The 25,236-nt window shown below is 52.5% G+C and overlaps 2 protein-coding genes across 2 annotated transcripts in view; one reads left to right on the plus strand and one right to left on the minus strand.

Moving 5' to 3' along the window:
- Window positions 1–1,458: 1,458 nt before the first annotated feature.
- Window positions 1,459–15,229, plus strand: LOC105821680 (ubiquinol-cytochrome-c reductase complex assembly factor 2). Its single transcript, XM_012658446.1, has 4 exons — window positions 1,459–1,661; window positions 11,297–11,371; window positions 12,150–12,219; window positions 15,039–15,229. Exons 1-4 carry the CDS (start codon window positions 1,524–1,526, stop codon window positions 15,164–15,166), a joined length of 411 nt encoding a protein of 136 aa, XP_012513900.1. The 5' UTR covers window positions 1,459–1,523; the 3' UTR covers window positions 15,167–15,229.
- A 999-nt stretch (window positions 15,230–16,228) lies between these two features.
- Window positions 16,229–25,236, minus strand: part of ITPR3 (inositol 1,4,5-trisphosphate receptor, type 3) — a 63,573-nt gene continuing 54,565 nt past the window's right edge. The window contains exons 46-58 of the mRNA XM_012658447.1: window positions 25,072–25,158; window positions 24,383–24,493; window positions 24,120–24,312; window positions 23,774–23,899; window positions 23,164–23,336; window positions 22,358–22,522; window positions 21,536–21,728; window positions 20,930–21,034; window positions 20,726–20,853; window positions 19,757–19,922; window positions 19,014–19,174; window positions 17,668–17,829; window positions 16,229–17,064 (exon numbers count right to left, since the gene is read on the minus strand). Of these exons, the coding sequence (XP_012513901.1) occupies window positions 16,996–17,064; window positions 17,668–17,829; window positions 19,014–19,174; window positions 19,757–19,922; window positions 20,726–20,853; window positions 20,930–21,034; window positions 21,536–21,728; window positions 22,358–22,522; window positions 23,164–23,336; window positions 23,774–23,899; window positions 24,120–24,312; window positions 24,383–24,493; window positions 25,072–25,158 (1,839 nt within the window). The 3' untranslated portion in view covers window positions 16,229–16,995. The remainder of the gene's footprint in view (window positions 17,065–17,667; window positions 17,830–19,013; window positions 19,175–19,756; window positions 19,923–20,725; window positions 20,854–20,929; window positions 21,035–21,535; window positions 21,729–22,357; window positions 22,523–23,163; window positions 23,337–23,773; window positions 23,900–24,119; window positions 24,313–24,382; window positions 24,494–25,071; window positions 25,159–25,236) is intronic.

Genomic DNA, 25,236 nt, shown 5'->3' on the forward strand with positions numbered 1-25,236 from the left:
TGTGGTCCTTATGAGCATTGAATTTCTTTAACGTTGATATTACAGTATCACAAAGCAAGCAAATCATCTTATCTTTAGCAGAAACAAGATGATATTGCAATTCCCAATCCTCATTAAAAAGATCTGTTTTCTTTCTTCAGCATTCTCTTGGTCTTCTTTGACATGATGGGCTGTTAAGCAGACAGAATTAAGAAACACTGTCAAGTTGTGCAACTACCTATTCACAAATTCCACTCCAAACCAAAACAGAGTGTACCATTGTCAAAGGCCGATAACAGACTCTTGCCAACCAGTCTGGTGCGGTATTGGCGCCAGTCAGGCGGGGAAGTTAGAACTAAATAATTAGTATAGCAGCCATCAATTTAGCCCTTATGGCTTACTAATGTTCTAACTGTGCCAATCAATCTGGAAGGATTATTTCATTGAAACTTTTTTATTCTTTGGTATTTTAAATACGTTCATTTTAAAAATAAAACAAAAATATAAAAGGCAAACAAAAATGTATTAATAAAAATAAAAGGATTTGTTCTGTAAAATTTGGATTCAGTCAAAAGGCTGCACTTAAGGACCTAGAAGGCCACATGTGGTCTTAAGGTCTCAGGTTCCCCACCCTTGTCATAGAGACAGAAAATAGAGTGGTGGCTTCCAGGGACTTTGGGGAGGCAGGGAATGGAGAGTTACTGTTTAAGGGCATAGAGTTTCAATTTTACAAGATCAAAGAGTTGTGGAGATGGATGGTGTGATGACTGCACAACATTATTCAGTGCTATTTAATACCACTGTACTGTACACTTGAAAATGGTTAAAATGGTAAATTTAATGTTGCATTACACAATAAAAAAATAACAAATTACAAAAACGATTAAAAAAACTTTTTCTAGGCTGAATCAACCCAGGAGACATTGCCCAGGCTAGAAAACTTGTGCCTTCTAGAAAATAGTGCCTGGCTTGCTGGGGAGATGGGAGGACAGAAGAGATACTAATAGAGGCTGGGATACTGGGACAAGAACCGGGGAGGACTAAGAAGGAACTGTGGCGGAGTACCAAGTGGCAGTGACAAGTACAGGGGCTGCGAAGAGGACCGGACAGCGCAAACAACGCGTGCGTGCTACAACGCGTGCGTGCTACGTGATTAAGTTCAAACACATCTTCATCCAATAACAACCTGCATTTACATGCAAATGTACTGGCTTATACAAAATAGCAGAGGTCTCGGAGGAGGGTTTTTTAAGCCCAAACCTGGGCAAGCAATGAAAAAAAACAAAACCGGCCCCGGGGGTACTACACGTCTGCCTTTCCCCTGGGAGCGGGGCCGGTTCCAGGAGGACGAAGGCTGAATTGGCTCGGCTTGCAGAGACGGGAGAGCAGCGCCCCTACCCGGAGAGCAGCGGGCGCCCGCGAGGACGCGCATGCCCACTCCTGCCTCCCGCCCCGCCCCCTCAGGAAGGCTAGAGCCTTAGTGCGCAAGCGCCACCCGTCCGCGCCGACTCCTCCCTCAGGGGCGGTAACTACCGGCGCCCAAAATGGCGGCCAGCCGCTACCGGCGGTTTCTTAAGCTCTGTGAGGAATGGCCAGTGGACGAGACCAAACGGGGCCGGGACTTGGGCGCTTACCTGCGGCAGCGGGTAGCACAGGCCTTTCGGGAGGGAGAGAACACCCAGGTGACTGGCGGGGAGGCGGTTGGGGCGAGGGGTGGGAAGGACGAGGCAGGGGCGGGGCCAATGAGCGGGCTGGCGGCGGGGCCCGCGCATGCGCGCACCTTTCCTTCCAGGCCGCACGTGCGCGTGGACCACCTTATCCCTCCAGGAGCTACAGAGCACGACGTCCCTTCCTACTGCTCGCAGCTCTCACCCGGCTGCACCTTGGAATTACCGAAGAAGCTTTTTAAAAATTAAGATGCTTATTCAATCAAAATCTTCTCGGGGTGAGGTCTTGGCCTCAGCGTTTTTAAAAGCTCTCCAAGTGATTCAGGTGCAAGCAGAGTAGAGACACCCAACACCAGTCGCAGGCGGTGACAGCCTCAGGGTTTTTGCTCCGATGACACGGTAGCCTTACGTCGCAGTGTTGTATATTGACTGAGCTCATCCCCAAGGACCTCCGCAAGGCCCCCGCCAAGCTCTCGCGTTTTTCCTGAGCCCCTCTAAGCCTATGCAGCAGGTTTGGAGCTCTGGGATTCATTCATTCATAGAGCACATATTTATTGCACACCTACCATGTGCCAGGAACTGTGCTGGGTGCCAGAGAGACAGCAGTGAATTAGACAGATGAGGTCCTGGCCATATGAAGTTTTATATTCTAGTTCAGGATGCAATAAACAAGTAGACATACCTAAGACAGATAACTACTGTCATGGATATAAAATAGGGTAGCATGAGAGAAGGGTAATATTAGTATAGTAGACTTTTCTGAGGAGGTGGCGCATAGGTAAGACCCCAGGGAAGAGGATGACCAACAACATACAGTGGCGGGACGGGCACTCCAGGCACTGCAAGGCCCTGAGGGAGGAAGCAGATTGACGTATTAGACAACAGAAGGAAAGCCAGAATGGCTGGAGCATGGTTGTGAGTAAGGTGGAGTTAGCTGAGAGTTGAGGTCAGAGGAAGTCAGGAGCCAAGCACAGTAGGGTCTTAAAGGCTGTAATTAGGAGTTAGATCTTATAAGGCCAATGAGAAGCCACCGGGGATGTTTATCAGGGACTGATGTGCCCTAATTTACTTTTTAAAAAAGATCGCTCTGCTTGTAAGTGGTGAATGGGTTAAAGGGGACAAGAATAGAAACGAGACTGGAGAGAAGCCTGCTATGGTACCCAAGGCAAGAGACGATGGTGGATTGGATGAGGATGGCAGCATAGGAGATGGAAGTGGCTGGATTCAGGTTATGTGCAGGTCAAGTCAGCAGGACTTGCTGATACTTTGGATGTGGGTTAGAGGAAAAGAAAGGAACCAAGGATAGCACCTAGGTTTTTTGTTTTTGTTTTTGTTTTTTGAGACAAAGCCTCACTCTGTTGCCCGGGCTAGAGTGCCATGGCTTCGGCCTAGCTCACAGCAACCTCAAACTCCTGGGCTCAAGCAATCCTCCTCCCTCAGCCTCCCAAGTAGCTGGGACTACAGGCAGCGCCACCATGCCCAGCTAATTTTTTCTATATATATTTTTTTAGTTGTCCAGATAATTTCTTTCTATTTTTAGTAGAAACGGAGTCTCACTCTTGCTCAGGCTGGTCTCCAACTCCTGACCTTGAATGATCCACCCGCCTCGGCCTCCCAGAGTGCTAGGATTATAGGTGTGAGCCACCACGCCCGGCCAGGTTTTTGTTTTTGTTTTTTTTTTGGCTTGAGCAACTGGGCATAAGATGGTGCCATTTACTGAGATGGGAAATAGTAGATGAGGAACAGGTTGGGTGTGGGAAGAACATCTTGAGTTTGGTGTTAGACAGGTTAAGCTTGAGATGCCAAGTGGACCGACTTCCAAGTGGAAATGTCAAGTAGGCAGTGGTATATTTGAGCCTGGGCTCAGGCAAGAGGTCAGAGAGATGAAATGAGATACATACACACACAATCTGAAGAAATGACTTTTGTGAAACTTGGCCAAGACCTGTCAAAGCAGGGACATGTTTTTTATTTGCAGCTTAGCCCAATATAGCCAAGACAGCCCACCCTAATGGAGGAAGGGCATGCCCAGTGGCATCATTGTGACTGGACTGCTGATTGGGTGGTGGCCTGAGGTATCTGACCCAGGACTTCTCAGAGAAGTGCAGGTTATGCTACAGTCAGGGCCCTCACATCGTTTATGGTGGTCTTCACTGGCCCAAAGTGTAAAGATCTTGAAAGCAAGAGTTGTATCTAGTCCCAACTCTGTAAACCCTGTAGACTTTCTAGGGCTCTGCTCCCTGCATATTTTTAGTGTGAGCTTCCTGAGCATAGAGATGATGCCATTTTTATCTCCTTCCACCCCAGTGTTAGCGTAGTTCTTGGCACATAAAAAACACACAGTAAAGGTCTGACTGAATAGATAAATAAGTGATTGGTTATGGCTCATGAGACGAAGTTCATTTGAATATAGTTGCAGGTGTGGCAGAACTAGATGAAGAGAAATAGGGAAGAGTGAGAAGGAAATGGCTCCTGAGTGGTAAGAATGGACTTGAGAGCTCACTCTGTCTGGAGAGCTGCAGGAACTACAGAAGAGGGACATAACCTGGTCCTCACCACCAGGGAGCTTACAGGTGGGCATTCAGAGGCTGGATCCTTGGGGAGGCAAGAGAGTGACATTCACCTACTTGATCATTAGTGTAAGAAGAGCTAGCAAAGGAGGGTAGAGCTTTCTCTTTTGTTATCCTTTGTCATCACCTAAGGAAATAGTTTCTGCTCAGTCAAAGGCCCACACAGGTTTGAGTCATAGCTGTAAATGCAAGTCATGGCTTGGTTGATGGTTCCACGGCAGCCGATGAATGCATTCCTGGTAGAGTGAACCAGTGCATCACGATGGCAGCGGACATATTACTCAGGACCACTGTTGTGGTACCTCATCCTAATGTCACCGGAGAATGCACCTGAGTTTAATAAATCTCAGTGATAAATTTTGGAGCAACCCCTTTCTGGAACTGAGAACAGGACTGTGAGTCACTCCCAGTGCCAGGTCACTTATAAAGACCTTGAAAAAGAGAGATGGTTCTGGTAGGCTCTTCATTAAACTGGCAGCCAGAGGTGGGGATTAGACCCAGTTGGCTGACTGGTATGGAGCTCCCACTTGGTCATGCCAGTTGCCAGAAAGACAGGCCTAGAGGATAAGGTAGCTCTGCTCACACATTCTTTTTATTCCCGTAGAGGAGAGGCAGGCAGCCCTCCTCTGGCCTCTTGCTTCCTGTGTCCTAATGATAACCCTGAAAGGTGCACAGCACAGCTCGGCATGCGTGATCTCATTTAATTTAATCCTTAGTGCAGCTGAGGGGTGGCCATTACTATTCCCATTTTACAGATGAGGAAACAACTTGGGGGTGGGGTCCTCTGGTGGTAAGAGACAAGCCAAGTAAACAGACGCAGCGTGCCTGATCCCAGTGTGACGCTGTCTCCTCAGTGCCTGGCCTTTCCTTGGCTGCCATTTCTCCCAAGTTATGTCTTGTTAGAACAATCTCTTGTTCTGTGGATATCAAGCCACTCCCTTCACCTTGTTCCCCGCTCAAACCTTTTTGGGCCATCGAGAGTATGGGCAATGAATTAAACATCTTCCTGTGGGCATCTTCCTTGCCCACCTCCCTTTCTTTGCCCCAGCCACTGCCTCCCCAGTGCGTGTGGGAAGAAAGACGTTCCTCAGTGTGGCCCCAGTGCAGAACAGCCAGGCTCACTAGAAGACAAATTAATAATTCATACTCAAAACCAGAGTACAAGCACCACTGCCTCTGTTTATTCCACTCGAATTGCCCTTTCGGGAGTCTCATGGTCCACCCTAAACCCACCCGGAGGGGAGGCGATGGTGGGCAGCTGGAACACATGTAACACCTCTTACACCCGACATGCTATTGTGCAGGTTTTAAAGTCAATGTTGATGGGTTTTGCCCCCTTTGAATACAGTTTCTTTAAGACCACGCGTTTCCTGGAGCTCTGAGAGCTTGATAAAAGAATCACAACATGAGGGGAGGTGGCAAAACAACTGTAATTGTTGACTTAACTACAGAGAAAGGAGCAAATCTTTCTAATGAGTTCATTAGGTGCACAAGCAGCTTCCTAAAAGATCCCTGACTGCACACCAGCACCCACTTATCTAGCACAGGGTGCAGCCCTGAGAGACCGCCTGGAAATGCTGCCACCCAGGAAGGGGCTCACCCACCAGCAAGCTCTTGTGATTGTATTGTAGCCAGGTTTAAACAATATTGGCCCAGTTTGAAAGAAGTTAAATGTTGTCTTGGGTTTCTGGTAATGTAAATGATTTTTCCACCTTCTCAAAGGTTTTATATAATTCTGTTTTGTTGGTCACCCAGTTGAGGTGTGGTCTTTGGCATTCCTCAGCGTGGCAGGGAGCCAGCTTCCCAACTGCCTGGAACATGCTGGCCATGGTGAAGCCATCTCAGCATCGCTCTCCCCCATACGTGGGCCCCTTGAAGTCAAATTTTTAAGCAGTAGATTAGGAACAGATTATGTTATTCTTAGTTATAATATTGAGCCCACCACAAAATAGGAGTCGTGAGGAGAATCATATCTAAGGGGGAGTCCAAACATCTCCATATTTTTTTCTCTCCCAGTTCTGAGTGGAGCTAGCATGAGTTAAGGTAATGTCCAGACCAAAGGGTGACATTTGTCTGGGCATGTTTAAAGATGCAGGGGCTCCTCCTAAAGGGATAGCCACTTCCAGTGGGACACGACTTTATTCAGAGATCTTTGAGGTCTGCCCATTGTGTCCTGGATAAGTTGCAGGCAACTCTGTGAGACCTTCAATGCCCTCTGGTCCTTGGTCCCAGCCTGTGGTTCCAACCTTGCTTCTTACCACCCCCAGCACGAGCCCCAGCCTCAGCAAGGGTATCTTCTCACTGCGTCCCCAACTGGCCATAAAGAAGTGGTTCTGAACCTCTGAGACTCCAGTGCACTGTGGACCACTGCCCCCTGCCCACCCAAACCCAAATACCGAGTTTGCCGAGAATTTGGTGGTTTTCCAGGCCCTCGAAGCCCTCCCTGCCTGAAACACCCTTGTCCTGTGCCTTTTCAGCCTGTCCTCCCTGCCACTCCTCTGATCCCTCTCACACATCGTGCCCAGGTTGACGCTCCTCAGAGTTGGGGACTCTGGCTTCACTCACTCTGTGCACTGTCACTGCAGTGAAACTCAACCCTTCCCCACCGCACCTGCCTATCAGCCCCGCCGGGGCCCAGCTCCCACCTTGGATCTGCAGCAGTGGCGCCCCGCATCTCTGGCGCTCGGTTACACACTGCCGCAGGGCGCGGGTGATTTTTAATGCAAGTGGCTCTTGTCTCCTCAGCTTGACTGCCAGCTTCTCCAGTGCCAGGCGGGGTCTTCTTCTTTATGTCCCCCCACATCCCCCAGCAGAGCACTTTCTACATAGTAGCTGCTCAAGAAGTAGATTTTCAATTGAATTGAAGGGAATAGGCTCCCATAATGGAATGAACTCATTTCAGAAGTTCATTACCAAGTCATGAAAACCTTTTTTCATAGATCCTCCTGGACCGAATCCAGCTCTACCTTAATTAGCAAAGCAATTTTCGACACCCTTTCCCAAAAGTGCTTATGCGTCCCTTTGTGTGACTAGAATAGGGACCGCTGTACCAATTGCTGTCACCACCCAAAATTCAATTTCGAAAATCGAAATCAGTGCCTGCGGCACTGATGTAGATTTGTATGTATAAAAGTTTAATATGGTAAAGAGAAATTTACTGACGACTGAGCAGGGGAAAGGCAAAAGGAGCAAAAATAGAGCTATAAAGGACGCTTTGTCGGTTGAACATCTATTTTGTTCACATTTAGGGAGCAGTGCTGAATTTTTCATAATGTCCCTACTGCTGCCTTTTTCAAACCCAGCACTACTATTAGTCCTAAAATGGCCGTAATCTCATTAGGTGTGAATGCAAATCAGGTAATTTAAAGCTTGTATTAAGAATATTTCTAAAAATGCACAATCAATGTCATGAGAAAAACTATATATTTGAAAATTAAGGAATGTGTGTGCTAAAGTCTAAAGTATGAGATGTAGGTGTGTGGCGGGCGAGGCTTCTGGAATTAGACCGGTGTCTCCATTGATATCCTTTTAAGTAGTAAGCAGGACTATTTTGTAGTGGCTGAGCCTGCATTGGGTGTGACTGGGAGCCCCAGTTGGCCCTGGCTCATCTCTCCTCAGGCGGTAAGAACTTGGCTAGAAACCGGCACATCTCAGACTCCCATCACCTCCACTGAGCTACTTTCACAGCCCGATTTTGACACTTCCCAACCTCAGACAGGAAATTGGATGGCAAGTCCGTTTTTAGATCTCGTGTTTAGTTCCTTCTCAGATTATGATCGAGCTCCCAGGATTATGTAAATTATCTAGAGACTGCCTCCTTAACACTGAGGGAAGTTTAAGAGGTGAGGGAGCTCTGAGGGTCACTGATTTTTGCACTCAGACCTTGTACAGTTTGCTGTCACAGGAACAACGCTCTGCAAGAGTGGCCCCTGTCCTGTGTCCTTCCTGGCTGTCCTGCTGCCTGTCAGAGACAGGAAAAGATGGGGGGAAGGATGACACCTCTTCACTCCTTGAGGGTGTGTATGAGGTCACCAAGCAGCTCTCTGGTGACTTCTCAGATTAGAGAAGTGGAGAAGCAGGAGGGGAACTTCGGTAGGTTAGGTTTCTTTGGGTGAGGGTCTCGTTGAAATGTATCTTTGATCAGGAAACAATGGTGGGAACCCAGGAGAGGGGCTCTGGGAGGATGGCAAGTCTGCGCGTGAACTTTCCGGGGAGCTTCAGTTGAGAAGGTGGTCGGGATGGTGGTAGGAGGGGAAGGTCCAGATGAGCGGCCATCAGGTGAAGACGGCGCGGCAGACAGCTGCTCACTTAGCGACCTGGCCGGGGACCGTGGAGTGCTCGGTGACTGCTGAGAGCCTTTAGGGTCAGGTCTGGAGTGAAGCCTTGATATCTCCCATGCATCTTCACTTCCATCTCCAGCGCCGCACTCCGGCAGCACACAGCAGCCACGCTGGCTGACCCACTGCCGTGCCCTGGGCACTGTGCTTGGAACACCCCCACTTCCTTCTTGGTGTGTGCGCTCGTCCTCCATGGGTCATTCTCCAGGACTTCTGCCTGGATCCCAGCAGTGTCGGTGCCCTCCGTGGGCCCACGGACCCCGTGCACACCGCTTCGTTCCAGGGTTGTCTTGAACTGCTTTGCCCTTTCCCTGTGTTTACTACAACTATTTACTACTAATAACCGTAACAAGACTAATCATTCGCATTCATCAATGTTCCAGACCCAGAATTCAGAGCAGCCCAGGCATTACCGCATTTATCCTCGCAGCACCCTCGGAACTGGGGCTATTATTATCTTTTCTTTTAAAAGAAAGGTTAAGTTGGCCACTATGCTTCAAAAATGTCAATGCATGAAAGACAAAGGCCAAGGAACCGTCCCGGATTAAAGGAGACTAAAGATACATGACAGTTCAATGCGTAGGAGATCCTTTATTCCTGTGGATTATTACTGAGACAATTGACAGAATAGGAGTGCAGACACTGGACTAGATAATAGTGTTGTATCAATATTAAGGTGGCCTGAATTTGATCACCGAACTGTGGTTATGTAAGAGAATGTCCTCCTCCTTGGGAAATATGATGGAGTGAAGGGGTGTCATGCTCCTACTTACTCAAGTGGATCAGAAGGAAAATATGTACGTACAGATACAGAGAATGATAAAATGTGGCAATTTTTAAAAAGTGTTCTTGGTTGAAGATTGAGTGGTTTGCCCAACATCCCATAGCTGGGAAGTGATGGCGCCAGGATTCGACGCAGGCAGATCGACTCCACTGCCCCCTGCAGCCTTGGAGACACGGATTCACCTGAGTGTCCCCTGCTCACGCGTGAGCCAAGCACACTGCAGGCTCTCAGCGAATGCCTGTGAAATTTATAAGTGAGCAACACTGCACAGGTATGATGAGAGCAAGCAAAAGATGAAATACACAATTATTTTTTGATAATCTAAGTAATAATCTTGTGCACAAAAAACTTCGTGCCAGTGTTATTCTCTTTTTCCTTCTGTGTCTTGTACCTTCTTTTCTTCTGTCATTTGTGTTAGTTCTTGGTTGTATGTGTCCTGCTGAAGAAATAACGTTCCAAATGCATTAGTCCAAAGCACGTGTGCAGAATTCTGTCCCACTGGACCTTCCTGGAAGAGCTGCCTGGCAGAGAGGCACCAGCCTCGCTCTTGTCTGTTCACTCTGTCCACTCAGATAATGCCTTTTTATTCAGCAATACTGACTGGCTACCTTCTCAGCCCATACTCCTTCTCTTCTGATGTGGCTACCCAGGCGTTCTCATGATGAGTACCCTGAATGCAGGAATGAATCAGGTAGAACTCAGGACTGATCCTCTTTATTGTTTGCCGTAAAATGGGTACCTCATTTGATACACACGGAGGCAGAGGTGGAGCTGCTTATTAAAATGCTTTACAACTGATTTATTTATGCTCTGCCTGCGAGAAAGGATTTAAGTTAGAAAAAAATCCAACATTTGAATTCTGGGAAAAACCATAAAAGAGAAAGTTTTACTCTACAGAGCTCTTCATAATTCTTGGCAGAAAGTGTGAAGAATTATAGATAAATAATAGCATGGGCAGAGGGAAGGAAAATTAAAAAGAGGTGTGAAAGGGGGAAAAACCCACTTCTCATCTGTACGTTGCCTGTCTTCCCAGGAATTTCCAGCAGGGGCGCCTCCGGGACACCCAGAGGATTTTATTTCCCTTCTCTCGCAGGGCCTCAGTGCTCTGGGCCTTCTCCTTTCTAGCAGGACCTAACTGGGGTCCCCATCTAGGTCCTCTGGTTCTCTTCAATCAACCTGTCTCATCTTAAACACTGCCTTCTTTGTGTTTCTTTCCTTAGATAATAGAATTTGAGCAGCTCTCCACTTAACACAGATGAAAACTCAGATAATTTTTTTTTTTTGCCTTTCATAAAAGAATCTTTATTTAGTACTTATGATATTGAAGGTTTAAGTGAAAAAGCTTGCTCTTTTTCTCCCACCCAGGCCCGTTTACCTTTCTGTTTGGGCCCTCAGCCAGACTGGTCTGGCAGAAAGTATCCGTAGCATTCCTGCCTCCTCTGCTCTGCTCAGGCCATCCCCTCCACTAGGAAGGCCCTGCCCTTCTCCCTTCTGCTCCCCAACTCCTGTGCATCCTTCAGAGCCCAGCATAGTCTCACCTGCATCATGCACTGACCACTTGAGCATGTGGGGATGCCACCTCTGCATCCTCAGCCCATGCTGCCCAGTGCCCCCTTTGTTAGGCACGCCCTGCCAATCCTGCATTTCTACTGTGGCATCTCTCACTACAGCTGGCATCGCGGGTCGCAAGTCATAGATGCTCAACAAACGTTTGTTTGCTGGATGGTTGGTTGGGTTTTTCTGCAGGTTGGGGAAGTTGATGAGGTGGAGCCATTCTTCCAAAAAGGTGGTTTCTAACAGCGGAGGTGTAGGCCAGGTATGCTTCCCACAGAGGGGAGAAGCCAGTGCTAGCTGCAGGTCTATTCATGTGAATGCCTTATTAAGTGTGTCCTTCCTCAAGGTACAGACACAGTATGGGAGGCAGTATGCTCACTTCCTTGGGGCTTCTTTGTTTCTCAGATTGCAGAGCCTGAAGCCTGTGATCAGATGTATGAGAGCTTAGCAAGACTCCATTCAAACTACTACAAACACAAGGTGAGTGGGCCACAGTCTTTTATATTCCCAGCCCTCTGATAGGACGACCAATAAGAATGAGTGAAAATCTGATTATATTGATACATTGTTTGTAAAGAGTTGTGTGTATGCTACTTTCAAATGGAACCAGTAATTTCGACCAAGTCAACAAAAGTGCCTGGTAGAGGCTTTTGGGTCTAAATAAAAGCTATTTAGAATTACGAATAAAAGCCATATATTTGATATGCCAGTGTATGCTTCTGGGAGTATCTTGACAACCTTTGGCTCTTACACGTATTTTCTCATCCGCTTTGATGGAACCGATATGTCCCCACCCTCTGGTGGTAAAGATGGGTGATTGGGAAAGGCCTGTCCTTTTCCACAGCTGGGCCCTGACATGATTACTGGCAAATTCCATGTAGCATGGTTTTTCCCAGGCTTGAAAAATATGTTCAATAACTCCACAAATTCAAATGGCCAGATGGAAAAGCCCACAGAAGGGATTTCTTCTAAATCCTCCCTACTGAAAGTGTGGGCCGAGAGCAGCAGCGTGGCCATCGCCTGGGAGCCGGTTGGAAATGCAGGCTCGTGGGCCTCACCCAGACCTGAAATCAGAGAGGATTCCTGTGTGCAGTGAAGTTGGACCCCACTCCTCCAGGCAGTACCGGTTCTTGCGACGCCAAGTCTTGACCTCAAGGTGGCGCTGCTCTTCTGGCCCCGGTGAGCTGCGTTAGAGAGCAAGGCTACAGAGCTAATCTTCCTTCTCTCCCTCTTTTTTCCTCTCTGCCACTGTGACCAGTACCCTCGCCCCAGAGACACCACCTTCAGTGGCCTGTCCGTGGAAGAGTACAAGGTGATCCTGTCCACAGGTATTGAAAGCACAGCTGCCTTTTCTGGTTGGTTTGCAAATGATTCTTTGAGTTTGAGCAGCCAAGAGAAATTGTCTAATAAGACAGCTCTGCTTGATGGAAAGTCTTATGGAACAGCCCAGAGGAAAGTCTGAAGCTACAGGGCTCATGCCTTTTGGCCATAGAATGTGGAGAAGGTCAAAGGCATTCTTTTAAAAAGAAAATCTATCTTTAGTGCTTTTAAATTCAAGGCTGGGCAGCAGGGAACAGGGGAATACATATTTGCCAAATGGAAGTAGTTGAAATCAGAATGGAAGGAAAATAATTTTATTTTTATGGTCCTAAGGGGGCTTTATGAACAATGAGGGTTTTAATTAAAACAAAAAGCCATTCAATAAACGTGTATGGGGATATCCGCCTAAGAGTTATCTGACCCAGGGGACGTGGTCTGTGGGTTAGATATGAGTTTAACAAGGTGTATTTTAGAGTCATTAACAGACACTGATTACCAAGAAAGGAAACACCCTGCCAGCCCATCCCCTCCTTACTTCCCTGTCTCCATTGTTACCGAAGCGGGGCAGGGGAGCCAGGGTTGAGGTAGGCAGGTACTGGAAAACTACTATTTTTATTGCCAAGGATATTGTATACAAAAATAGGCTAACCTTTTCTGACAGGGCACAGCCCTGAAACATTTGCCTTCTGGTACTTTAGAAAAAATTTCTCCTTCCTTTTCTTCTGGCAGCCTTTACCAAGTTTTGAGGATTTGGCCTTCTAGAAAACTCTTATCTTCTGAGCAGCTTAAAACCTGGTAGCATCACTTGCTGTTGTGTGTTGACTCTGACTCTATTTTTATTATAGTACTCTCTGGAAAACGGGGGTGAAGATGTTTGGCCAGATTCACTTTATGACAATTTATTTTTTTTTAATCTAAAAAATATTTTTAAGCAGTATGTCCCTGTTGGGGACAATCTTTTCTTTTCTTTTCTTTTTTGTTTTTTAAGCAGCATGTCCCTGTTGGCGACAGTCTTTTCTTTTCTTTTTTGTTTTTTAATTATTTGCTCCCTCCCTCCGGCCAAATCTTTTTTTAATGTATGAATTGACTCCCATGGTCCCTGGTCCATGTAATTACCAGCATTGATGCACAGTGTCTTTGTGAAGGCCCTGGAGAGTTTGAGCAAAGTTTGAATTTGAAATTAGAATGGGAGTAAGTTCCAGAGGCCCTGCCTGTGCCCTCTCCCTGTTAATCCTCAAGGAAACCTCTGGGAGCCAGGAGACAAGCAGTGACGAAAGTTGGCGGTGTACGAGTCTCCACCGTCGTCGGCCTGTGCTGCAGCTTGTTCTGGCTGCGAGTTCAGTTCCAAGAAATTTGCTGATAATTTGTTTTCAAAGCAAGCCTCGTATTTTTGTTGCAGCTGTGTGGAGTGAGCTTATCAAATATTTACTGTGATAGGGCAAGAAAAGACCTGCAGCACCTCGTAGTGAGCGGCCGTGAGGGCCTGGCAGGTCTGAACTGCGGCCACAGTTTGGGTCCATGTGTGTCCAGCTGGGGTTGGAGTCATGGGAGGCGCTGAAGGAGGCCTCATGGCTTGTGGGTGGACGGGGATACCTCAGTGTCACACTTTGTGCTCCATGTGGCAACCTGGACTTCGAGAAACGCCTAGGTCAGGATGCTGAGCTTGGGGCTGAAATACAGTGTGTCCTAATTTAGGTAAGAGCCCACTAACGATTGTTAATAATGATGTAAGTTATCTTTTTTGTTCAGAAAAGCTATTCTTTGTCTCCAGAAGTTTTGTTAACAGATGAAAATTCAGTGTATGAAAGCTAAACAATGAGAATATGTAAATTTAAAATACAGGTAAGATTAGATATCGTGGAACTTTAGCCCTGGAAAGACTTTAGACCAGTGGTTCTCTACTGGGGCGATTTGGCCCCCCAGGGGACATGTGGCAATGTCTGGAGACATTTTTAGTTGTCACAACTGGTGGGAGGGACCAGAGATGCTACTGGCATCTAAGTGTGTAGAGGCCAGGACACTGCTGAACACCCTACAATGATGCACCAATCAGCCCACAGCCAATGATCTGGCTCGGTATGTCGACAGTGCCAGGGCCGAGGAACTCTGCGTGTAGGGGGTATGTTCCTACACAAGGGTCCTGCTGGCTAGCACTCACCCCTCTTGCATTCGGAGTAGTGAAGATGACTACCTTTTCATGGCCCATACTGCCACAGTTCAAATCCCAGCTCCACTACTTCGTAGCTGTGCAACCTGAGCAAGTTACTTAACCTCCCTCTGCTTCAGTTTCCACAGCTGAAAAATGGAGTTAGGGAGTCTGTGTGGAGCAGGCCAAGTTTTTCGGTGAAGCATCTGGGCCTGTGGGTTGCATAGCGGACACTGCAGGGCCATTTCTGTGCCCTCATGTGGAACAGGGCAGCAGGCAGCACACCCCCGTTAGATGCCAAGGGTCAGTGAGGCAGGAGACTGCTGTGAGGGTGCAGTGTGCTGGGCACAGGGCCTGGCACGTAGTGCTCAGTCACCACGAGTGGTCATTCTGTCACCCTGTTAGCTCTGCTTGTCAGAAGCTGGGTCTGCACTTCCCTGCACTGAAAAGCGAGGCATCCTTGTGTCGGGAAAGCCCTGTGGGGCCAATCTACACTATCAAGTTTTATTTTATTTTATTTTATTTTTAAGGCTGGTCAAGTGAAGCAGTGGGAGTGGAGAAGGAACAAGGAATCTGTAACGGGTTGTGATCAATTAACTGTAAACCCCACTGCACTCGGACCAACCATCAAGTTTTAGACTTTAGTTTCTCTCTCTCTCTGTTTGGTTCCCCTTTTTACAGACACCTTGCAAGAGTTTCAGGAGACGAATAAAGGCATGTGGAAGAAGCTGCAGGAGAAGTTTGCCCCCAAGGATCCTGAGGAGAAGCATAAGGCCTGGGCTCGGTCCTTGTCTCGCCCACATACCTAAGCGTGGAGCCTCATCTCGCATGTTGCCATCGTCAATAAAACCACCCCGATTTCCCCCTGACCTCATGGTTTGGGAATCTCATCTAGCCTTCACAAAAAGGAAGCCCTTGTTGCTCTAAAGAAAGTTTCAGCCCGAGAAGAGATGCTGTTTGAGATGTCTGCCGGACCGTTGGTCAGGGTAGGGAAGTCTCCTGGGGAGAGGAAACGCAGGTTTCCCTCTGGGCCCAACAAGGGAGGGTCACAGGACCTCTGCACAAGGTGCTTCCTGCGGCCACAGGAGCCCCCACCTCCCCAGGGGTCTGGCTGGCTCCTGGCAAGGTTCTCAGGCTCCCTTTTGTTGTAGGAGCTCTTGGGAGGACGCCAGAAATAGCAGTAAATATCTAAAAGGGCATCCTGTCGCAAACAGAAGCAGCAGGGAGGTGACGAGGCCGAGAGCTGCAAAAAACCTGCTTGGCACTCGTCCTCACTGACTCAGAGGATGGAGCTCAGGCCTCTGCCCGTGACCTTGCGAAAAACCTGTGTGCTAAGTTGGCTTAAGGACAGCGAAGCTCGAGACAGGCCTCGGGCAGGCAGGGCCTCAGGTTGCACTGTGGGCAGGTTCTGTGGGAGGCTACGGGACAGAGGCCTTGCTGGCTGGCCTTGCTGACACACACAGGGTCACCTTATTATTCCATTGAGCCTTGGCTCTTACTGGTAGATGTTCACTTTCCTTCCTTGATCATCCTTCTGTTACGAATACTGCTGGGAGAAGGGATAAGTCTGGGGCCCACAGCACCCACTTGTACAAAGTGGAAGTGGGTTCTTAACCTTGTTTGTACCTAGATTCGTCAGCATGTTCTGAAATGCATAAAATAAATACACTAGGATTACAGTGGAAACCCGCTACACTGAAACACAGCTCTGCCCGGAGCCCCTGGCTAAGCATGGCTGTGAGACAGGCTGTTACTCAGAACAGCTCTGTAGAGGCCAGGCCGGTGGGGAAGGGCTCATGCTGCTGTCCCCTGCCAGTGTGCCCCGCTCACTAATGCCCACAGCCCCAGGGGCAGTACAGGAACAGCATCCCTTTTTAATGGACTAGATTTTTATTAATTTATTTAAGGCAATTAACATATTAGTTCTCAGGCCAAAGAATCTGTAAAACATTACACCAAAAGGAGAAAAAACAAGCAGTCAGAAAACAGCCACTCTAACGCAGCTCAGCCCTTGTCGCATGGGCATGCAGCTCTTCCCCAGGAAGCCTGGGAAGAGGCAGGTCCCAGGAGCAAGGCTGTCCCTCCTTGAGCCATCAGGCCATCTGAAGCGGTGCCAGGGGTGGCCCGGCCATGGACAGCGAGGTCTGCGTACTGTCTACAGCAGATCCGAGGCACGGAGGGAGCAGTGCAGCCGTGGGCAGGCTGAGCACAGCGCCCATGGAATAAGTTAAATAACAAAGCCCTAAAATCACTAGTAATGGCATCACTGCCGCCTCCCCTAGCGGCAGGCAGCAGCCAAATGTAGTGCTTGGAGATAAGGAGATGAGCCCACTCCTAACTACCCACGAGGGCTACACAGGGATGTCAGTTACTGCTCTAAGGGACAAAGGTCTCCAGGACTTTTCTTCCTCTAAGGCATTAAGGTAAGGTGAGTCCCAGTGAACTTTCTTGAGTCTTTCTGCAAGGTCTCTAGGCAGGACTGTCAGCCCTGAGGCTCCCTCCGTGCTGGGCAGAGGCTGGGTTGGTGTGGGCGTGTCTGGCAGACTGGCCAGGCCACCCAACCCGAGAGAAGGCGCAGTATTGTTCCCAGTCACAGTCTCCAGTGAGGACCACCCCGTCAGGGCCTTCAGCGCTGTCCTCAGCGGCTCATGCAGTTCTGGACATCCACGAAGCCCAGGCGTTGCCTGCGTTTCCGCTGCTCCGTCATCTAGGGTTAAACAGACAACAAGAGGTCCAGTCTGGGTGCCCAGCACCCTTCTTTCTGTGAGTGCCGCGGAAGGGCTGGTGCCTGCCCTCCCCTGGTGGACGCAGCTGCCGGTCGCACCGAGAGCAGGCCAGGGGCCCTCAGGGTGCTGCAAGGATGTCGGCTCCAAACGCTCGTTCTCAGCACGTCACACACCCCTGATTTGGGGCAGCTGGGAAACCACCCCACCCAACAGGCACTGCCTAATCCTCATGTAACCGCTGCCAGATGCAGAGGAGGATACTCCGGATGAGAAGGCAGCTTAAGAAGCAGAGGGGTGCCTTAAACTCCCCGATCTCCAGCGAACCCCTCGCAAGGACTCCCTGCAGCTGCAGGAGAACAGGGACAGGAGGCAGGGAGGGCCCCATGCCCCTCTCCAAGGTTCCACTTGGCCTGGTCTTTCAGGGGCATGGAGCAGGGATTATGAAACCCAGTCTGGCTCGCCAGAGAGGAGGCCCACAGGGAAGATAGGGCTGGGGGAGCACCCTACACCTCCTCACCCACGTGGCAGGCTGAGGCTGCCCCTCGGGGAGCCCCAAGGTGGCAAGGAGAGGGAGGGGTGCACACCTGCTCCTTGAGCTCGTTGAGCTGGGTAGTGAGGTGGGACACCAGCTTCATGGTGGAGTTGAGCTTGTCCTGAAGAATCCGGATCTCATTCTGTTCCCCCTCACCCTCGTTGCTCACGAGGGACATGGCCCGCATCCGGGGGAACCAGTCCAGGTTTTTGTTCTGAAAAACATCACTAGTAGGGTGAGCAGGCTTGGGCCAGGCCTAGGAGGGCCTCTAGAAAAACAGTAATGCGTGGGGAGGCTTCTGCCACAGCCTTGACAAAATTACTCGCCAGGGATGTGTCATGGGAAAATCTGAATTGACCTAGGTCCTCCCCAGGGCCAGAGTGAGCTGGCAGTGAGTGAACCCTCCGCCACTGTGACGGGCGGACTTCCGTTAGGTGGCCTTGCGGCTGAGTTTGATCCTTCAGTGGTGTCAGCACCATCTGTTTACTCTCAGCACCCCAGGAGAGGTGGGGGCAAGGCCTCTGCACCCAGACCCTGAATCTCCTTCCTTCCTTCCTTCCTCCCACCCTACAAACGCCCCACGCCCCGGGAAGATGCGAGTCAGACGGCAAATTGAGGGAGCAGGAGGCTCTGCTGAGGCGGGCGGGCGGGCACGTGACACCTGTCCGGGGTGGGGGGGGCAAAGCCACATCTCCCAGGACAGAAGAGGGGTGGAGGGATGGGGAGGGAGAGGGCACCATGCAGTTTTCTGGTTCCTGGTTGCCAAGATGTGAATTCTCAGACCAGCAGATAAACCTGACTCAAAGATCAGTTCAACATACAGACTTAGAAGACAAATAGAACTCCCCTTCCTTCACGATCCACTGCCTGCGCTCCCTTCACTGCTACAGACACTGGACAGATGACATTTGATTCCTCTAAGTCTATCGTTTTAAGATTTTCCAGGCTCCCTCTTGGCCCGGGACCATCCAGACTTTGGGAAGCCAGGTTCCTTGCCAAGCTAGACAGAGCTTCCTTGGAGTGACCCACAGATCATGGGCCATAGGCAGGGGACCCTGCCCACATCTCAGCGTCACCGTGCCCACGGGCCTGGAGACACCATGCTTGTCCTTCAGGCATGACGGCCTTGTCGTGGGCTTTTTCCTGACACCAAAAGAGCGAGGACCCTCCGCAGCAGTGGACAGCTGGCAGGGCTCCCACGCTGCTGAGGCTGCCTCCAGCTGCTCCCCTGTTCCCCTGCTGACCTTTCAACAAGCGTCTGCAGCTGTCCCAGGGCAGCTGTGGCCACTCCTCTCCAGGGCCCAGGGGACTCAGAAACCAAGGCCACGAGGGCACAGCAACTTTGACTCCAGAACACCCGGTTTGGGCCCGCAGGCCCCACCCAGCCCCTGCTCACACCTTAATCATCTGGGCCACGTAGCTCTCGGGGCCCGTGTAGTCTGTCTTGTTTTTCACGCGGACCAGCACGATGAAGTATAGGTAGTTCCACATGTTGTGCTCCAACTTGATGTGCTCCTCGAATGACACCGTCTTGTTGTCAAACTTGTCCCTCTCCAGACCTGAGGGTGCAGAGGGCAGGGATGAAACCGTCAGCCTCCAAGAGCCACTGTGGGGCCACCTGCTGGAGGGGATGCAGCCTGGGTGCGGCGAGGGCATCTGCTCTCGTGATGAATGCTTCCGACACACTCTGGGCTATTTGGGTCGCTTCTATTTAAAGTACCAGCCACTTAGCCTGGAGATCCTGCCCCGCCACAGCTGCAGACTCCTGCAGTGGCAGCCGAGGGCTCTGGGAGCAAACGCCAGAATTCCCAAACCCCCCAAACCCAGGGGAAGCAGGAAGGGCTGGAAAAGGGAGGTCCTGCAGGTGACACCTGCCCCTTAGTCTGAGATGGCTGGTGAGGGGACCAGCGCTTCGTACCAGGGGTGGGAAAAGCACCGGACCGAGTCTAGAAGCTTGAGGCCACTGCCTGGCTTCAGCTTTCAGCTGTAAACCGAGATTTCCCACTCTGTTCCATTATGCCAAGTTCAGACCGGGTCATGTTCTCGGTTCTGGGATGAGCAAACTGAGCCTTCCAGCCCCCAGTCCCAGGGCAGGGTGCCCCAGCGCGCAGGCCCCTGCCGTGCAGGAACTAGGCCCTCACCACAGATGAAGCACGTCGTCTTGAGAATCTCCTCCTTCTTCTGCTTCTCGCTACGCAGGTCGGCGAAGGTGTCGATGATCACCCCAAAGATGAGGTTCAGCACAATGATGATGACGATGAAGAAGAACAGGAGGTCGTAGACTACTCGGGCCGGGAAGAGAGACTCCTGCAGGGGTGAGACAGTGGTCCCCAAGCTCACTGGCAGGACAGGACTCAGGCAGGGGGTCAGGGCTGTGACCAAGGGGCCCACACCCCGGCAGAAGGAAGTGAGGGCCTCGGGCTCCAGGGGCCACGAAGATGGCGGAGTGGACCCACCCTGGCTCCCTGGAGCAAGAACTGCAACCAGAGCCCTGAGTCTGGACTAGCACAGAGCAGACTCAGACAGGACCTGCCGGGAGGAAGCCCTGTCGAAGGAGTTTGGCGTGGGGAGGTAGGGCTACAAGTCTCACCTTGTCTCTGCCCCTGACTTTTGACTAGGGGAAGAGCCAGCTCTGAACTCCTCTGCCCCAGCCTCGGGACGCCTGGCCTCACACATTCTAGAAACCCTCGGTCTGACCAGGGAGGCGGCTTCTCACTCCCAAGCAACTAGGGAGGAGACTGCCCTCCAGGGAATGCTGGCTGCCCAGGCCAAATCATGAGGCCGACTCGGCCCCCCGCCCCCACCACTGTGCGCCGTACCAAGCCAGTGGCCCCGGCAGAGCCCTCCGCTGCCTGACTCACACCTTCCCCAGCCCTGGGGTGAGGTTTGGCTGCCAAGGTCTTTCCTCATGGCACCCACAGTGAGCTGTGGGGGCAGGGGACCAGCTCGGCAACAGTGACACACACACAGCTGGCGTGGAGAGCAGGCGGGGGTACAGATGAGAGGGGCTCAGCGCGGAATGTCTGGGGGAGGCCAAGGACAGGACTCTGCACATGTGCTGATCCGGACGGGCTTGGGCCCGTGGATTTGGGGTGGGGCGGGGTGCTCACATCTTTGGAGGGCTTGCGGAGAATGTCACCCACACCGCCACCATTGCGCAGCCCGTGGTTCATGACAGTGACGATACACATCAGCAGAGTGTCACAGGCCCGCTCCGTGCTGTCCAGCTCCCCATCCTCTGCAAGCAGACAGTGTGCTCATACTTGGGCCACCTTCCCCCCCCATCCAGACTCCCGCGGACACACTGCTCTCACCTTCTAGGACCTCAGGCACTGAGACCTCCGAGACGCAGTCCATCTTGTCCCCACTGCACGTGCCCACAAAGGTAGTGGCTCCATGTGGCATCCCCAGGGGGCTGGCTGGATGGGGTATGGACGAGGTCAGCAAGAGGCCCGAATGTGGCCTTATCATCCCCTGGCTCTGTCCCCCGCCCACATCCTCCAGGAAACCTTCCCGATGCTGCCAGCTCTCCACTGTCTGGCTACAGTGAAGGTTCTTCATGCCTCTGGGCCCCCTGGGCTGCACACTAAGGGCAGGGCGGGGTCCCCATATCCCCAGGCCTGGCACACAGCAGCCCCTGCAAACACCGAGTTTAACATGAATGACAGCGTCTGCCCACGAGGGGCTCCAGCTGCGAAGCCAATGGCTCTGGGCCAGAGACCCAAGGCGCTCCCACTCCCTTGATCTGCCCCAGGAAAGCGGGAGGCCGCCTGCTGTGGGCCACGCCTGCCCAGACGCAAGAGGAGAAACAGGGAGCCTGGGGGACAAGCACTGCGTGTAGGTCGTGGTCCTGACGCCAGTCACCTGTGAGGCCCAACCCCGTCCCACACACCCCCGCCAGGAAAGGAAGCCCCCAAGACCTCTGGAGCGGTTGTCAGGGAGCCGGTCGACCTCAAGGATGAAGTCGTCCTTGAGGAAGAGGAAGCCGACAATGGAGAAGAGGTAGACCAGGATGAGGGCCAGCAGGGCGGTCAGCAGGATGGAGCGGCCATTGCGGGTCACGCTCTTGATGACGTTGAACAGCGTTTCCTCTCGGTAGATGAGGTCAAAGAGCTACGGGACAGGGAGGCCACCTTGAGGCGCAGGCCAGCTGATCTTGCTGGGGATGCCGAGGCATCCCCACTGAGGCGGAGGAGTAACGGAGCTGGGCGGGCCTGTCGGGAGCTTCTTAGAGGAGCCTGGAGCTCGAAGGCCACAGGGGACGGCATGAGGGGTGAAATGGGTGAGCGAATACCACCCACAGAGGAGAGACTGGCAGCTCTTACAGCACACTTGCCACATGCCAGAAAACACTCTAAGTGCTTTTCATGCATTAGCTCATTTCATCCTCACAGTCATTCTAGAAGGTAGGGGCTGTTCTTATCCCCATTTTACAGATGGGGAAACTGAGGCACGGGGCAATTAAGAAACTTGGCCAAAGTTACACAGCTAATAGTGGCCAAGCTGGATGTAAACCCCTGGTCCAGCTCCCGAGTCCAGGCTAGAATCACCACTCTACAGGAGAGAGGGGTCGGCGGGGGCCAGGCCAGATCAGGCGAGGAAGACTCTGAAAATCCACTCCTCCTAGCCAAGCAGCAAAAGGACTGGACAGACTGGTGCTGGGAAACTGCTGGCCACTCATGGGGCGCCCCACCCGCCCGTGCCTCAGCCAGCCAGCCAGCCAGCCAGCCAGCGGGCCTCACCAGGATGCTGTAGAAGAGCTCGTGGGCGAAGAGGCCCAGGACACTGGTCAGGATGTAGCCCACGTGGTAGAGGAATTCCATGTCCATGACCATGGCTTTATAGCCCCGGATGAAGGTGCCACGGTTGCCCACGAAGCTCACCACAAACACGATCTTGTTGGTCAGCTGGAGGCGAGTGCGGGCACGGGTGTCAGTGCCCCACCACCCACCCTGAATCCGCACCCCTGCCACCGTGCCCAGTGGATGCCCAGCTCAGAGGCTGGAGCTCCAGCGGAATGAACCAGCCTGGGGGGCCCATGACTGATGGGATGGCACCCAGAAACGCATCTGGACCCCTGGGACTCAACACAGAAGCCCCTTAGGTCCTTGGCTCCAGAAAGAAAGTGAGGCACAGGTAAAGGAGGGTGGGGGCAGAGGTGCCCCTGGCCTTTACAGTGACTGGGTAAATTAGGAAAGGCGCTTAATTTCCATCTGTTAGGAAACTGTCACAATATGCAAATCTTTGCTGTCTACGGCATGAACAGTGCCTTTGCGTAGCGCACAGCCAGCCCTGAGCTGTGTACGTGCCCTGAGCTGGTGCTCTAAAGTGACTCCTGTCTGTCTCTAAGCTCAGGTGACCCAGTTGTCAAGGGAGAGGGAGGAGGCACAGGGTGGCGGTGGCCCCAACTGCTGATCTTTGATGAACTTGAGGTCCCAACAGAGAGGAGGGGATGGGACAGAGCAGCAGCTGCTGGGACAGCAGGCCAGCTTGAGGTCACTGCAGGGTGAGGCCGGGCTGGCCTGGGGACGGGTCCCCCGGCACTCACGTTGAGGGCACCCAGGATGTTGAGCGTGGGCCCGATGCCCAGGTAGTAGATGGAGCGCAGGATGAGCGCCACGATGAGGGGCCGGATGCTGTAGCGCTTCGTGAACAGGGCCGCGATGGAGAAGCAGATGAGGATCCAGAACAGTAGGGAGATGAGCGGGGAGTCCAGCACACCTGGGGGCCAAGGCAGGTGAGCAGGGCTCCGTCAGCCCATCACCACCCTCGCATGGTCCAAGAGGCACCGAGAAGTCACCCTCCTGGAAGCCTTCCCTGTTAGTTCCTGGCGCCTGTTTTAGCCTCCTCTGTGACACCCGCACCTCTGCGCCTAAGGGGGCCGATCCACATGATGCTACCGTGTCTGGTTTCTGGCTCAGGTATCTTTGTGTGCGTGTGTGTGTGCACACGTGTATGCACGCACCAATGCCCACGAAGTCAAAACACCCTGCCTGTCCCCTTGGACCACACCTGTGTCTCTCCGTGATGGGGTGAGGGCCCACAGGCAGTGCCAGCAGTGCTTCTTGCACTCTGTACCTGGGCCCCAAGGCTCTGCCCTAGCCCCGGCGGGAGGTGTGGCAGGCTCCCAGGACCCTGCCCGCCAGCCCCGCTCCTACCTGTGGATGCGCCCTCCATGTAAGGGTAGAAGAAGGCAATGATGATGTTGATGAACACTGCCAGGTTGAAGGAGATGCTGCCCCACAGGGTCATGCGGCGGGAGAACCAGTAGATCAGCGGCATGCCTGGGGGAGGAGGGTGGCAGCGAGCTGCTGTGGGGTCCTGACGATCACCCTCTGCCGGCCCCAGGAGGGGTCCCGCTGCCTGCACAAGCTGCAGGCCCCACGCAGGAGGAAGAATGGTTGATGGGAAGAGCCCCTGGTTGGGGCGGGGTGGGCAGGCCTAAGGGGGCAGCAGTGAGCAGCTGCGGGACCGCCCTGCCCTCCCACCCCACGGAGTGCTCACTGCGGAGCTTGCGCTGCCACTCCATCTCGTTGTGCAGGAAGGAGGACTGGTCGAAGAAGTCGCTCACTTTGCTGCCCTGCTCGTCCTGCTCCGTGGTGGTGAAGAGCCGGTGCTTGGTCTCCTCGGTCAGGAACTGGCAGATGCCGGGCACGGGGAACACGATCTGCTCCATGCTGCGGTCCTGCCGCACGATCTGGGCACACAGCACCTGGTCACACCTGGCCGAGGCACGCACTCACCCACCCCGCTGCGCGAGGGCCCACCTCGATCTGCGACGTGTGGTTCTCATAGTAGGCCAGGGGGTCCTCCTCCTCTTCCTGCGCCGGCGCCGAGGACTTGAGCATCTGGGACAGCTGCTTGTTGTTGAGGCTGAGCTGAGGTAGGGAGGGCGCCGAGGTCATGCCCCAGACCCCACAGCCAAGCCTGGCACCCGACCCCCACCTCCCAGGCCTGAGCCCAGCTCGGAACTACACCCCAGCGAGTATCCGCCCAGGCCAAGCCCAGCCCAACCAGGACCCTGCTCATAGGGTCTGGTGCCAAAGGGAGGGGAGCCGGAGAGCCATGGCCAGAGACTCCCATAGGACAGTTGGTGCCCTCAGTCCTGCCCAAGTGCAGCTGGGGCCCTGCACGAGGCTTCCAGACCCACCAGGCCTTGCTTCCCCTTCTAAGTCTGGGTTTCAGCCCTGGCTGCCAGTCCCACTCCCCGCCACCCATCGGCCCTGCCTCGGCCCCAAATCCCAGCCTGGCTCTCAGGTGCTAGGGCCTCACTCAGGTCCCCGTCGCAGCTCCTCCGGAGTTCCTGGCTCCGCCCCACCATCCCAGATTCCAGCCTGACCCTCAGTCCTCAGCTCTGCCCTTCTCCCCAACCCGGTCATACCCCACCCTCAAATCCCAGCCCGGCCCCCAGGCACGAGCCCAGCCGGTCTCCGCCCTGCCCAGCCTCAGCCCCCACCATGGAAGAGATGCCCTCGGCCTCCTCCTCTTGGATGCGCTTCACGGGCTTGAGCAGGTGCTGCAGCTGTTTGTTGTGCCTGGAGAGCTGAGTGAGAAGGCAGAAGTCACCGGGTGTGGTGGCTGGGGGGCATGGCCGCCAGGGGCGGGGCCGCAGGAGGAACTG

This window comes from Propithecus coquereli, unplaced genomic scaffold, assembly GCF_000956105.1.
Source record: "Propithecus coquereli isolate 6110/MARCELLA unplaced genomic scaffold, Pcoq_1.0 Scaffold587, whole genome shotgun sequence".
Taxonomy (NCBI): domain Eukaryota; kingdom Metazoa; phylum Chordata; class Mammalia; order Primates; family Indriidae; genus Propithecus; species Propithecus coquereli.

What these genes read in the sequence shown, in the direction of transcription:
- LOC105821680 (XM_012658446.1), top strand. Translation starts at nt 1,524, where the DNA reads ATGGCGGCCAGCCGCTACCGGCGGTTTCTTAAGCTCTGTGAGGAATGG. An exon ending in GGGAGGGAGAGAACACCCAG is followed by an intron (nt 1,662 to 11,296) that starts GTGACTGGCGGG and finishes TTTGTTTCTCAG; the next exon opens with ATTGCAGAGCCTGAAGCCTG. An exon ending in CAAACTACTACAAACACAAG is followed by an intron (nt 11,372 to 12,149) that starts GTGAGTGGGCCA and finishes CACTGTGACCAG; the next exon opens with TACCCTCGCCCCAGAGACAC.